Source organism: Pleurodeles waltl, chromosome 9 (assembly GCF_031143425.1).
Source record: "Pleurodeles waltl isolate 20211129_DDA chromosome 9, aPleWal1.hap1.20221129, whole genome shotgun sequence".
NCBI lineage: Eukaryota > Metazoa > Chordata > Amphibia > Caudata > Salamandridae > Pleurodeles > Pleurodeles waltl.
This window is the reverse complement of record NC_090448.1, coordinates 1005299734-1005314627: the sequence shown is the minus strand read 5'-3', so window position 1 is coordinate 1005314627 and position 14894 is coordinate 1005299734. Positions and strand designations below refer to the sequence as shown.

The 14894-nt window shown below is 48.7% G+C and overlaps 1 protein-coding gene across 1 annotated transcript in view; it reads left to right on the top strand.

Annotated features, from left to right (window-relative positions):
* The window catches only part of BUB1B (BUB1 mitotic checkpoint serine/threonine kinase B), a 248690-nt gene that overhangs the window by 120390 nt on the left and 113406 nt on the right, over nt 1-14894 (top strand). The window contains exon 13 of the mRNA XM_069208601.1: nt 11678-11747. Within this exon, the coding sequence (XP_069064702.1) occupies nt 11678-11747 (70 nt within the window). The remainder of the gene's footprint in view (nt 1-11677; nt 11748-14894) is intronic.

Genomic DNA, 14894 nt, shown 5'->3' with positions numbered 1-14894 from the left:
AACTGATCCTTTCTCTCACCAAGGACCCCCTCACATCCAAATCCAACCTCCACGAAGGAATGAAGGCCGTTGTAGAATGGATGAGAAACAGCAGACTGAAGTTGAACTCAGACAAGACGGAGGTCCTCATCCTCAGCGCCAACCCCACAGCCTGGGACGACTCCTGGTGGCCGACATCTCTGGAAGCAGCCCCCACAGCCATCGACCACGCACGCAACCTGGGTGTCATCCTCAACACTCTCCATGTCCAAGCAAGTCAGCGCTGTCTCCTCATCCTGCTTCAACACCCTCCGCATGCCCCGCAAGATCTACAGATGGATCCCCACAGATACAAGAAAAACAGTCACCCAAGCCCTCGTCAGCAGCAGACTTGACTACGGAAATGCCCTCTACGCAGGAGCCCGGGCCAAACTCCTCAAACGACTGCAACGCATACAAAACGCTTCCGCACGCCTGATCCTCGATAGCCACATCACCCCCCTCCTGAGAGACCTACACTGGCACCCCGTCAGCAAAAGGATAACCTTCAAACTCATCCACGCACACAAGGCGCTCCACAACGCTGGTCCAGCCTACCTCAACAGACGAATCACCTACACCCCCATCCCGCCAACTCTGCTCCGCCGACCTCGCTCTCACCACCGCCCCCCGCATCCGAAGAGTGACAACCGGAGGCAGATCCTTCTCCCACCTCGCCACCAAGACCTGGAACACCATTCCTCTGCCCCTGTCTCAGATCGAAGACCTGCTGACCTTCATGAAGCGGCTCAAAACCTGGGTATTCGAGCAGTAGCAGCACCCCCCCCCCCCCCCCCACCACCACCACCACACCTTCAGACCCTCACAGGTGGTAGTGTGCTCTACAAATACTTGATTGATTGATTGAACTAGTGTGTGGCCCTAGGTATGAAGTCAGTGGACTGGATACTTCTCCAGATAGTGATAGACTTTCTCCTGCTACCGTGGCTAGGGAGGAGGGAAGTGTCCTTGGAATGGTGGTGCGGAGGGCGGCAGAGGTCCTGGACCTCAGCCTACCTACAGTAGCAGCCAAGACTAACGTCTTGACAGAAGTGCTGCAGCCGGAGTGCCCCTCATCAGAACTGCTACTCTTGTTCAACAAAGCCCTCACTGACGTCCTACTGGGCCATGGTCCATAGCCAGCACATGGGCTCATGTGAACAGGACTATTGTCTGCCGCCACCTCCCCTGCTCCAGGGGTCCCAAACTTCTTCACCCAATACCCTATCCCAGCTTGGTGGGCCAATCATCTACAACCCATGTAAATCCTGCTCTACCCCTTAATGGGGACTTTAAGAGGCTGGACGCTTTGGGGGAGATGTTTTCCTCCACCACCCTGGCATTGCTATCCGTGAACACTATTTGCCTTTTGGGCCGCCACTACAGCAGCTTGTGGGATGCAGTTGCGCAAGTGCTACCAATGGTCCTGGATTAGGCCCCGGCTGTATTTTCTCAGGCTGTCTCCGACTAGAGAGATGCAGTGAGATTCACCATACGCTGTGGACTTGACATAACCGATGCATTGGGCATAGCGGTTTTAACAATGGCCTTAAGGTGCCATACCTGGTTGAGGATGACCTTTTTTTGCTTCCCGCTCCTTTCATGGCCATGGAAGGGCTTCCAGCCGCGCCATTACCTCCCCAGCCACTGTGCTGTGCATGCCTCTCAGCCTCTATTTAGCTGAGGGCGAATTACCCACCTACCTTGTGGATTGGGCAGTGTCAGGATTTGATCTCACCTGCCCCACTGGCAGTCCATACATTGGACAGGTGAGTTTTGCAAATTGTCCGAAGGGGGCTACTCCCTTCACTTTGTGACTACCCATGCCATCGTCTTGCGACAGGCTGACGGAGGATCACCTATCCCTTCTCTGCCAGGAAGTGGTGGCTCCCTCATCCAGGGATTTCCAAACCTGCAAGGTATTATTATTCCTTTCGAGGCATCACTTATAGGCAACAGCAAGGTCCACAACGCAAATACCAGGCATCCCAGTCTTGTCCAATTAGGTGATCCAATAGACAGCTTCCACATCTGCGGGGACAACAAACCTCCCAGTCTCCTTGGTCTTCCCGTAGCAGCACTCAACCACCCTGTGTGAGTCGGGATCAGTTATTTTTTCCACAGTGGCAAGCCATAACATCCTTCAGGTGGGTTTTGTAGACAGTTTAATGAAGTTACTACCTGCCATTCCTTTCTGATCCCGCTGCCTCTTCCACCTAGTCCAGAGATGTTTTCGGAGGACCACTTGCCTGTTTTGCTGCAAGAAGATCAGGGTGTTGGTGAATATCTCTATAGAGAGAGTTATGGCCTCGTAACTCTGTTACTCCTTTGTCCCTGTACTGAAAAAAGGCAGAAGCCTTCGTCCTGTTTTAGATCTTCTCCCTCCAAGTTTCTTCTGCAGAGACACAAATTCAAGGCGTTCATGCTGTCCCAGGTTCTATATGCCCTGGATCCCAGAGACTGGATGATAGTGTTGGTCCTGCAGGATGCCTATTTCCATGGTCCGATCTTGCAGATCCACAGGCACTACTTGCAATTTACGTGCTTTTTGTATTTTTGGCCTCTGGTGCCCACAGGTGCTTAGGAAGGTGATGGCATGGGTCGCAGCATACCTTCAGAGGTTTGGTGTTTAGGTCTTCCCCCTAACTCAGGGGACTGGTGTTTTGAAGGTAGGCTCATCAGTCTGTCGTGGACCCCCCTCCAGATAACTGCAAACCTCCTGATATTGTTTGGGTTCAATATTAACGTGCTTAAGTCACACTGGACTCCTTCACAGAGGCACCCTAATTTCTTCGTGTTAGAAATGGATTATCTAGTTGGCTAGTGTATGTACCTAACCCAGGCACAATCCACCACTTTAGTTCTACGGGGCAGCACTCGTCATGGCCACCTCTCCGTGGGGGGTGGGAGGTGTGGGGGGGGGGGGGGCGGTGTGGGGAACATACAGGGAAATTCAGCCACTGCTTCCCTATGGGGTCATGGAGCGCCCTCCATGCCCTTCTCTAAGCTGGGCACAATGCTGGTCTCTGGGGAAGTAAGTACAATTTGCCACACACTAGTGTCCCAGGAAGCAGAAGATGAAGAGCACACCATGTGCTAGTTTACACAGTGCTTCCCATGCGCATTGCCCTTCGGAGGACACTTTGGGGGCGCAAACGAGGCAGGCAGGTCAGCAGCAAGAAGTGCAAATGGCGGTTCCTCTTGACAACACAGTGCCTAGTGGAATCAAAGTCTGGGAGAAGAGCAACAAGCAGCAAAGCAATCCAGTGAGTCATTTAGGGCACGCAGCCAGTAGCAGGCAGCAGAGCAACAGTAGAACAGTCCTGATGAGTCCTTTGCTCAGCAGTCCGTCTGAAAGAACTTCAGTCCCAGTTCCAAAAGTACTCTTAAAAAAAAATGGGGTGAGAGCCCCTGTACTTCAACTGCAAAATGTCGTCGATCAAGGGGTGACTTCAAAGGAACCCTTTAAAGTGTAACTGTAGGACGTTGGCTCTGTATGCACTATTTCAAAGTAAGGAATAGTATGCACAGAGTCCAAGGGTTCCCCTTAGAGGTAAGATAGTGGCAAAAAGAGATAATTCTAATGCTCTATTTTGTGGTAGTGTGGTCGAGCAGTAGGCTTATCAAAGGAGTAGTGTTAAGCATTTGTTGTACATACACACAGGCAATAAATGAGGAACACACACTCAGAGACAATTCCAGGCCAATAGGTTTTGTTATAGAAAAATATATTTTCTTAGTTTATTTTAAGAACCACAGGTTCAAATTCTACATGTAATATCTCATTTGAAAGGTATTGCAGGTAAGTACTTTAGGAACTTTGAATAATCACAATAGCATATATACTTTTTACATAAAACACATATAGCTATTTCAAAAGTGGACACTTAATGCAATTTTCACAGTTCCTGGGGGAGGTAAAGTAATGTTAGTTCTTGCAGGTAAGTAAACCACCTACGGGGTTCAAATTGGGGTCCAAGGTAGCCCACCGTTGGGGGTTCAGAGCAACCCCAAAGTCACCACACCAGCAGCTCAGGGCCGGTCAGGTGCAGAGTTCAAAGTGGTGCCCAAAACACATAGGCTTCAATGGAGAAGGGGGTGCCCCGGTTCCAGTCTGCCAGCAGGTAAGTACCAGTGTCTTCGGAGGGCAGACCAGGGGGGTTTTGTAGGGCACCGGGGGGGGACACAAGTCCACACAGAAAGTACACCCTCAGCAGCGCGGGGGCGGGCGGGTGCAGTGTGCAAACAAGCGTCGGGTTTGTAGTAGGAATCAATGGGAGACCAAGGGGTCTCTTCAGCGGTGCAGGCAGGCAAGAGGGGGGGGCTCCTCTGGGTAGCCACCACCTGGGCAAGGGAGAGGGCCTCCTGGGGGTCACTCCTGCACTGGAGTTCCGATCCTTCAGGTGCTGGGGGCTGCAGGTGCAGGGTCTTTTCCAGCCGTCGGGATTTTAGAGTCAGGCAGTCGTGGTCAGGGGGAGCCTCGGGATTCCCTCTGCAGGCGTCGCTGTGGGGGCTCAGGGGGGACAACTTTGGTTACTCACAGTCTTGGAGTCGCCTGGGGGTCCACCCCGTAGCGTCGTTTCTTCACCAGTCGAGTCGGGGTCGCCGGGTGCAGTGTTGCAAGTCTCACGCTTTTTGCGGGGATTGCAGGTGTCTTTAAATCTGCTCCTCTGGAAACAAAGTTGCAGTCTTTGTTTAACAGGGCCACTGTCCTTGGGCGTTTCTTGGTCTTTTGGAAGCAGGGCAGTCCTCTGAGGATTCAGAGGTCGCTGGTCCTGGGGAAAGCGTCGCTGGAGCAGTTTTCTTCTGAAGGAGGTAGACAGGCCGGTAGGGCTGGGGCCAAAGCAGTTGGTGTCTTCTTCTTCTCTGCAGGGGTTTTTCAGCTCAGCAGTCCTCTTCTTCGTAAGTTGCAGGAATCAAAATTCTTAGGTTCAGGGAAGCCCTTAAATACTAAATTTAAGGGCGTGTTTAGGTCTAGGGGGTTAGTAGCCAATGGCTACTAGCCCTGAGGGTGGGTACACCCTCTTTGTGCCTCCTCCCAAGGGGAGGGGGTCACATTCCTATCCCTATTGGGGGAATCCTCCATCTGCAAGATGGAGGATTTCTAAAAGTTAGTCATTTCAGCTCAGGACACCTTAGGGGCTGTCCTGACTGGCCAGTGACTCCTCCTTGTTATTCTCATTATTTCCTCCGGCCTTGCTGCCAAAAGTGGGGCCGTGGCAGGAGGGGGCAGGCAACTCCACTAGCTGGAGTGCCCGGCGGTGCTGGAACAAAGGGGGTGAGCCTTTTAGGCTCACCGCCAGGTGTTACAGCTCCTGCCCGGGGGAGGTGATAGCATCTCCACCCAGTGCAGGCTTTGTGGCCAGCAACATGTCTCGAGTGTGGCAGGCTGCTAAAACCAGTCAGCCTACACGGGTAGTTGGTTAAGGTTTCAGGGGGCACCTCTAAGGTGCCCTCTGGGGTGTATTTTACAATAAAATGTACACTGGCATCAGTGTGCATTTATTGTGCTGAGAAGTTTGATACCAAACTTCCCAGTTTTCAGTGCAGCCATTATGGTGCTGTGGAGTTCGTGTTTGACAGACTCCCAGACCATATACTCTTATGGCTACCCTGCACTTACAATGTCTAAGGTTTGGCTTAGACACTGTAGGGGCACAGTGCTCATGCACTGGTGCCCTCACCTATGGTATAGTGCACCCTGCCTTAGGGCTGTAAGGCCTGCTAGTGGGGTGACTTATCTATACTGCATAGGCAGTGTGAGGTTGGCATGGCACCCTGAGAGGAGTGCCATGTCGACTTACTCGTTTTGTCCTCACCAGCTCACACAAGCTGGCAAGCAGTGTGTCTGTGCTGAGTGAGGGGTCCCCAAGGTGGCATAAGATATGCTGCAGCCCTTAGAGACCTTCCCTGGCATCAGGGCCCTTGGTACCAGGGGTACCAGTTACAAGGGACTTACCTGGATGCCAGGGTGTGCCAATTGTGTAAAACAAAAGTACAGGTTAGGGAAATAACACTGGTGCTGGGGCCTGGTTAGCAGGCCTCAGCACACTTTCAATTCAAAACATAGCATCAGCAAAGGAAAAAAGTCAGGGGGTAACCATGCCAAGGAGGCATTTCCTTACAGTAACACAATGCCTTTTAGGCCGTCCCTGGTTCCAAATATCAGTAGGGGGTAAATCAGCCCTCTGAGGGCAGGACAGAGTCTATTGACATGTAAGGTGTGAATGACCATCCCCTTCTCCCAGCCCAGGAAGACTATCAGTATGCAGATCAATGAGGATTCCTCTCCTGTAACACCCAGTGGTCGAAGTGGGTGGGATTGGAGGGGCATGGCGTGCCCCTACTGTTCTGATTTATCAGAAACCTTTCCACTATGTCTTATAAAAAGACAGCTGTCCCGGGAAGGTTAATTCCTATATTTTAAATGCTTAAGCTGAAGCGTCATGCAGTGAGTCTCCTGTAAAACCGAAGCTGGCGAACAGCTAAACAAACCTTTCTGCCAAGGTGCTTGAAAGAAATACAGATGTGCTCAGTGAGTTAATCTGCAAATGTATTGGGTGATCTTCAAATGTAAAAGATGATTCGGATCAGATACTGGCTTTAATTTAATCATTCAAAGCTTTGGGGTGATAAGGATTTCTTTTTGAGTGGTAGTGCAAAGAATTAACAGCTGAAGTGCATGCTTTTAATTTAAGTTGTGTTTACATAGAGTTTACTACCCTGTTGGTGTTAAAGGGACAGTTCTGTAAACAAATTGCATCGCCTTCAGTCTGGGTATTTCTAAAAACTATATTTTGGAAGCACCATTTTATCTGAATCCTTTTTGTGCATTTTGTAGCAGTCTACATTATACTTTGTGTGCAATCCAAGTTTAAAAGAATGACTTGCATATTCACACCAGCTTTGACCTCTTAGCGATAAATACACATCATTATCCTACACTGCAGCTACCAAGATTCTGTGGCCCTTTGGTTACACACAGACCTCTGCAGCGCATTAACTAATAGAGGTTTCATAATATAGTCCATTTCCCAGTGAGTAACAACTTTATTTATTTTTCATTTAAGCTGCATGCCTTTTTATATGTAACTACTTACGGTGAAAGACCCCAAAAAAAAACAGCATATTGTGTTTTTGCCACACCTTTGACCCCACCCACACGCTCACTGACACCGCCCCTTTGCATGCAGCATCACAGTTCCCCAAATTTTATTTTTAATGCACTTCGACCACTGGTTACACCCACCTCCTTTATGTGTTGTGGCTGTCTGGAAAGTATGTACAAAGTGTAGCCGTCACTCTGCCCTAGATGTGGATTGGGCTGCAAAGCACTAGAGTTATAAGCACAGAGAAATACCCACATTTTAAAAGTGGCTTTTCTGAAATAGTAACGCAAATTCCAACTACGCTATTAAGCAGGATTTCTCACCACCATTCCAAATATACCAAACTTAACTACACTACTCCTTCCAGATCAGAAATTACCACTTACAAATATAAGAGGTAATTCCCAATGCTAACCTAAGAGAGGCACTGCCCTCACAGTGGTGAAACACGACGCAGGCTGTTTGTCACTACTAGGACATGTAAAACACAAAAGTACATGTCCTACCTTTTACATACACAGCACCCTGCCCATATGGCTACCTATGGCCTATCTTAGGGGTGGCTTAGGTGTAGTAAAAGGTGGGGTTTAGGCCTTGGCAAGATGTTTGAAATGCCAAATCAAGTGTGGCAGTAGACTGCACTGCAGGCCCACTAGTACCATTTAATTTACAGGCTCTGGGTATATGGAATACCACTTTACAAGGGAATTACGGGCAAATTAAATATGCCAAACCGGTCTAAGCCAATCATATCCTGTTTTAGGTGGAAGAACACATGCACTAACTGCTCCTAGTAAAGAAGATAAACGGGGCCTACACTGGATAAGGGTGTTACCTCCTACCTGCAGAAAGCCACACAGGTGTTGGCCCAAAAGGCGAGCTTCAAAACGGAAGCCACCTTTGAAGGGCAAATGGGGAACACTTGGGAGAAGGACAGCCCCATTGTTTAGGTACACTAGGTGGCACTTGAGAAAGAGAGGGAAAACCTGTTGTCAAATCGATTTTCCAGTGTTGTGTAGCCCTGTTGGTAGCCACAACTCTGGGTTGGGCTTTGAAGCTGTGGACGCCAGGAGAGAGGGGTTTTTCTATCTTGGGAGTGAGCAGAATGTTACATCCTGGGATAGCCAGGTGCAACACATCCCAGTAAGTGGTCATCAGGAAGGAGAAACCTGGTAGCCCATTGGCTACCAACCGCATCCTACCCGGAGAATATATTCTGCACATAAGTAAGGCACCTAGAACTCTATCTCGAAGAAGGACCAAAGGAGTACTATCCTGGAGAAGAGAGGCTGCACAGACATGGACAGCACCTGCTTGCTTGCTTGCTTGCAAAGGAGAAGGACTGCACCTGCTGTGTTATGCTCAAGGAGAGGTGTTCTCTAGAGCCCAGCCAAAGCAAAGAGATTCCGAGGGTCAGCTGACTGGCCTCCTGTTCTCAGCACAAGGACACAACAGATGAAGAAACCTGCAAAGGTAGCCCATGCCCCTGGATCGCTGCTCCCCTCGGTCATGCAGTACCAGGGACAAGGACCCGACGCTCTGAAGTTGCATCTGAGTCTGCTGGACACCGGTGAGTTGTCAAACTGTAGCTTGGTTACCCAGAAGGCAAGCTACACCCCAAAGAAGGATTTGGCTGAGACTATGGCACTGGACTACTGGTAGTCCAGTGGAGACTAGACGTCGGCCAGACCGGAAGGGTCCCCGTGGGACTTTGAAACCTGCATGTAAGACCACCTCATCACCTTTGTGGACTGAGAAATCCCTGCAGAAAGACTCCCGTCACATTGTCGCATCCACAGCATCATGACCGCTTCCATGAGAATCCATTGGATGAGGACAAAGCACTAGGGACTGCTTCTTCTGTGGAGGTAATTATTTTTGAGTGCCTTGCTAGTCCCCCTGACTGGCTCTCTGCCCCAGTTGGTCAGCGCAAGTAACTCCATCAGACCGCATTACGACTTGCCTCGATTTTTACTCAGTTTTTAAATGTCAAATTGAATTTCTCAGTGCTTATTCCAGATTATTCAGGGTTGAGTGAAAAGGTGTGATTTACAAATCCTTGTAAAATCTATATCTCTGGAACCCTCTGATGAGCTTTCTCGTTGTGGTGTCTAAAAATGCATAGAAGTACAGTCTACCTTTATAAATTTGTCAGATTTCTTTGGTGTCTTTTCAACTTCAATTGTTTTGGTGCTGTTTCAATGCTTTACACTTGTTCGTTGTGTAAGCCTTGCTGTTCATAGCCACCACTACCCACGGTTGAGCTGAACATTTGACAAATGGAACCTAAGGGTCCTAAAGGGATTGGGGAATGTATTACGGGGGAAGTCGCACAGCCACACATTTCCATTGTTGGTCCCCTAGAGCTTGAACAGCCTCGGGGAATACGTTTATCTTGGTGGTAGAGGACCATTCTACCAGATATGCAGAGGCTAGTCCCCGTTAGGACAGTCACTGCCCCTACAATTGCTAGAGCCCTCCGGGGTATCATCACTAGAGTTGGGCCCCCTAAGGTGGTAGTCACAGAGACACACATTTTATGTCTGCCTATCTGAAGGCTATGTGGGTTGTGTGGTGTGGTGTACAAGTTCACCACCCCTACTATCGCCAAAGCACTTGTCTAGTTGAGAGGTCCAGTAAGACCAAGAAAGGCATAATCCTGGGGTTACCTCGGAGACTCCGGAATAGATGGCATAACCGTCTCCCTTGCCTGCTATTTTCCTTCAGAGTGATCCCTCAAAAAGGAGTTTGCTTTAGTCCATTTGTGCTGCTCTTTGGACAATTTGTGAGTGGTCAACTAAGCTTAGTTAGAGAGGGTTGGTAGAGGCCCCTTAAGGAACAAAAGCATGATGTAGGATCTTGTTGCCACAGCAAGAAAAGGTCTTATACCTGGGCCTAGTCCATCTTCTTCATGCGTGTAGATTGAGGTGGCAGTACGTTTCTTTTGACCTTCCTTCTGTAGTAGTGAATACCGTGCTTGCTGCTTGGCATCTTTCTACAAAGTATGTTCACCCTGGACATTGGGTGACGTTTGTGGGCTGGTATGGCACCAATTATACAGACCTGTTGCAGGGCAATGTGTCTGGTGTTTTGTTATATTTTATCTTTGGCACTGCAGGGGCTTGCTGTGGGAACAGTTAAAGGTTATACTTCTGCCCTTTCTGCCGACCAGCTGCCCTTGTTCAAATCACGTTTGATGCCAGTCCTAAAAGGTTTATCCACGTTTCCTCTTGAAGCATTGGTGATGCCACAGTGGGACATGAATTTAGTTCTTCTTTTTATGTGCACCCCTTTTGAGCTGCTGCACAGCTGCCCTGTACATCTCCTGACCCTGAAGACGGTCTTCTTCATCTTGATGACTTCAGCTTATTGCATGAGTACACTTCTACCTCTCTGTTCAGCCACACTACACCTTCTTCGTTCCAGACAAACTGGTGCTGAGGACTAGAGTTGGCTTCCTACTAAAGATTGTTACTCACTTTTGTGTAGGACAGTCCATCCCACTTAAGATGTTCTCTGCTCCTCACCACTCAATAGAGGAGGAGAGACTCCATCATTTGAATCCTAGAAGACTGCTGAGTGTTTAAATCTATCATACCAAAGACCCTCAGGTGGACGATCTTTGTGGGTTCCTCTGGGGCTAAGAAAGGCAAGGCACTGCAGAACATTACTTTAACCAGGTTGGTAGTCCTCGGCACCAAGATCTGGTATGCACTGACCAGAAAGGATCCTCAAAGGAAGATTCCCCGGAGTCCTAGTTGCCATCCCATCTCCCCGTTTTGTGAAGTGAGGTCTTTTCTGTCTAAAAAGGTACCAAATTAGAGCTCTGCACACTGGCACTTATAATTTGGTTCCTCATCCGAGGGCATAGACAGTATCAAGAAAGAAACAGATGTGCGCTTGAGTGGGGCTCAGGAGTCTCAAGCTGTCACTTCTGGAGCAGAACTGTGTCAATGCAGAGCTGCAGGACACCACTGAATGGTGATTAGGGGCAATATTGAAGAATCTTCTGCATCTAGTTTGACACCCAAGAAACTTTAAAGGTGAGGTATCTGCAGTTATATTCAGTATCTACAGGAAAAGTGTTACTGTAGGTAGTAACTTGTTAATTTAGAGTAATATTGAGTAGCTGATGGTAGTCCAGTGTTAGTTAAATATATCCTAATGCATCTAATTTGTGGGCAACCCAGTTTTGACATTTTAGTTTTTTCTTGTTTCATTGCTCTTTTGTGCCAACACCAGTTAGCGGTGGTCATGCTCCTGGAAATAAAAGTTTTTATCATTTTATCCTTAAAACCCAACTTTTTTTTTTGTCCTTAATTCTTGATTCTCTCCTCCTCCTTTAAAGTTATTTTGCGAAAATATTAGTTACTGTGTAAGGCAGTGTGATATCATTTGAACTACACACCAATTAAATGATCCATTCTCTTGTAGTTGGTATTAATGCTGCTGTCCCATTGAAAGAAATGGGTAATATTGACTAGCAGTGCTGTCTGAAATATTGTGAAGTATTGATGGCTAACATTTAAGAGCATATACATTTGTTTTAGAATCCATTTCTGCTGCTGTGACGGTGCATCCAAGCCTTCCTTTCACGATCTTTGATGAATCTAATACAAGGTAGGTTTGAGAACAATAGCGCTCTTAAGGTACCATTTTATTGCTCAGTAGTAGGCCCTGGGCTTAGACCCTTAGAAAAAGCATTTACTTGTTAATGCGTCTTCTAGCCTGTGTGCATAATCCATATTGCATTTTGACTTTTAATTCCTTTAAGATGTTTGATCATTGTGCAACTATAGATACCGAAATCTTTATACATTGAGCTTAAAGCCATTGTCCAGCTAGAATTTCATTAATCAGAAATGACTGCTTCTCTCACAGAAACTAACTTGTTAAGCTGTGTTTAAAGTTTTCTTGGGGCATTCATTTTTATGTACTGATTTGCTAAAGAACTGGAACTTGTTCTATAATGTTGGGGTGCCATGTTTTTTTCTATAATACATTATCCCCTGCCCCTAGGGAAGATGTGTTGTGGTATAACACATCAACCGGTGAGGTGGTTCTTAAAAAAGCCATGTCTTCAGTTCCTTCGTGAAGCTGTGGAGGAAGGTGGTTTGTCTGATGTGGAGAGGAAGGATGTTCCAGATGGTGGCTGCGAGGTAGGAGAAGGAGCGTCCTGTTCTGGTTTTCCTGATGCAAGCTGGGCTGAGCGTAGGGCCCTGTTGGTACGTGGAAGTTGAGTTGCTGGTTTAGGTACCCAGTACCGAATCTACCCAGACTTCTTTGGCAATAGTTCATGTCTGCTTTACTGCAAGGGGCGAGCTCTCCTGGGCCATTGCTCCCCTTCAAGACGGTCCTTACAGATGTCCTGGGGGGTCTGGGCAAAACCTTGAACAGAAGTTCATGTGCACTGCATGATTGCCCATCACCATTGCCTTGCCTCCGGAGACTAAGCATCCCTCCCCTGACAGCCGGGTACGTCAGGCCTCAACAGCTAAGGTCAACCCAGCTGATCCCCCTTCCACCCCACCAAATATGTAATCGGAGAGGCTGGACACGTTTGGGAAGCAAATCTTCCCTTCCACCAACTTAGCCTTGCAGTTGGTGAACACTGAAATGCCTCTTGGGCCAATATTGCCATGCTCTATAAGACTTGGTTGCGCAGCTGCTGCCCATGTGCCCTGGAGAGGGTCGAGTTCTCCTGAACCAAGCATTGGTTGGCTGCTGGAACACAACTAAGTTTCCCATCAGGTGTCGACCAGACACCATGGACTCCCTTGGCAGGATCATGGCCTCTCTGGTGGCCGCCCTGCATGGTTGCGGTCCACTGGGTTCTCAGGTTATGTCTTGAGCAGCACGCCCTTTGATGGCTCTGCCTATTTGCCACCAAAGATGATACTGTGCTTGAGTAGTTCAGTGAAAGCTGGATCACTGCCAGATCCCTGGGTTTCTCTGTGGCTCTCTGACCACAGAAACAGTCATTTTGTCCCTTCTGTGGTCACAGCTGGGGCTTATGTGGACATTATCAATACCATCCTTACCCTCCCACCTATCAGGCTTGCCAACCTTTCATGAAAAGGTTGGCAAGCCTGATAGGTGGGTCACTGATTCCACTGAGGGCATGGGAGCCAGTCCTAACACACTGTCCCATCCAGTGCGCCTCCAGCTACCTCAGCCTGCAACCACTTTAGTGAGCCCTCTACCTAGAACGACTGCCTCATGAGTGGCAGGTTCAGGTACCACCTACCGTAATGTGCTGTAATCTCTTTCGACAAGTGGATGGTGCAGATTGGGCAGAGGGATTATGCCCTTCCATTTGTGGCAACTCCTCCATTTTATCACCGGCCCCAAAATGGATGAGGGAGAACTGTCTCATCAAGAAGTTGCAGACAACAGACGTAGGGTGTGGTTATTACCACTACTTTCTGGTGCTGAAGAAGGACAAAGGCCTCTGCCCTGTACTATACCTGCACTGCCTCAGCACCTTCCTGAAAAAGGGCAATTTAAGATGCTCATGTTCTGACTGCCCTGGTAACTGGATGATAGCGTTGGACTTCCAGGAGGCTTACATCCCAATCCTGCAGGCCTCCGGGCATTACCTGCGGTTCAGAGTAGGCCACAGGCATTTCCAGTTTGCTGTCCTTCCCTTCAGCCTCCTTGGTGTTAACGAAACTGATGGTGGGTGTAACACACCTTCGAAGTTCAGAGGTCCCAGTCTTCCCCTATCTTGGCACCTGGCTGTTGAAGGCAGGCTCATCCCAGGCTGTCCTCACCCACCTCCAGAGTATGACAAACCTCCTGCATTCAGTGGGATTCACTGTCAACATACTAGGTCACACCCGACTCATCTGAGCTAACCTGGAAAAGGTGCTGTTCCTCGCCTACCCCTCAGAGCACAGTCCAGGACTTTCGGGCCATGATCCTGACATTTCAACCTCTGTCCTGCATTTCGGGGAGACTGATTAAGAGGCTTCTGGTCTGATGGGCTCCTCTATCCTGCTGGTGAAGCTCACCTGATGTCATATGCAAGTTCTATAGTAGGTATTGAAGTTCCAGTGGGTGCTGCATCACGGAATATTCTCAGACCTGGTTCAGATTTTCAAGGAGAGTGTAAAAGGTCTACAGTGGACGCTAATGAACTGTGATTGCACCTGCAGCAGATCTCTCTCCCTTCCCCACTCAGATCGGACAGTGGTGACTGATGCATCGCTTCTGCCTTGTGGTCACAAACAGCATCTAATTCTGGAGGCGCTCCAAGGTTTTTCCAAGATCGCAGAGGAACCTGACTCGATCTGTTCACCACCACCAAGAATGTGCAGTGTCTGCTCATCTGCGTGTTGAAGTTTCCAAAGCAGCTTTTGCTTGGACACATTCTGCTTAGACTAATAACCTGGGACTCCTGTTTGCTTTTAAACCAGTACCTGCCACGAGTTGTCAAGATGATCAGGACCGACTGGACCCAAGTCATTGTAGTGGCTCTGGAGTGGGTAGTATCCAGAGCTCCTGCGCATGAGTATCTGTCCTCAGAATAGGCTGCCTCTTTGGGAGGACCTCCTGTTGCAGCAGCAGAGCTGGATCCTTCACCCAGACCTAGGCACAACCCACTTTTTTTTCCATGTAGATTAAGAAGTGACAATTGAATGCCTTTGATCTTCCTCCTGAGATTTGTGATGCCATCTTGGCAGCCAGGTGTCCCTCAACAAAAGACTATGGGGGGTCATTCTGACCCTGGCGGTAAAATCCGCCAGGGCCAACGACCGCGGGAGC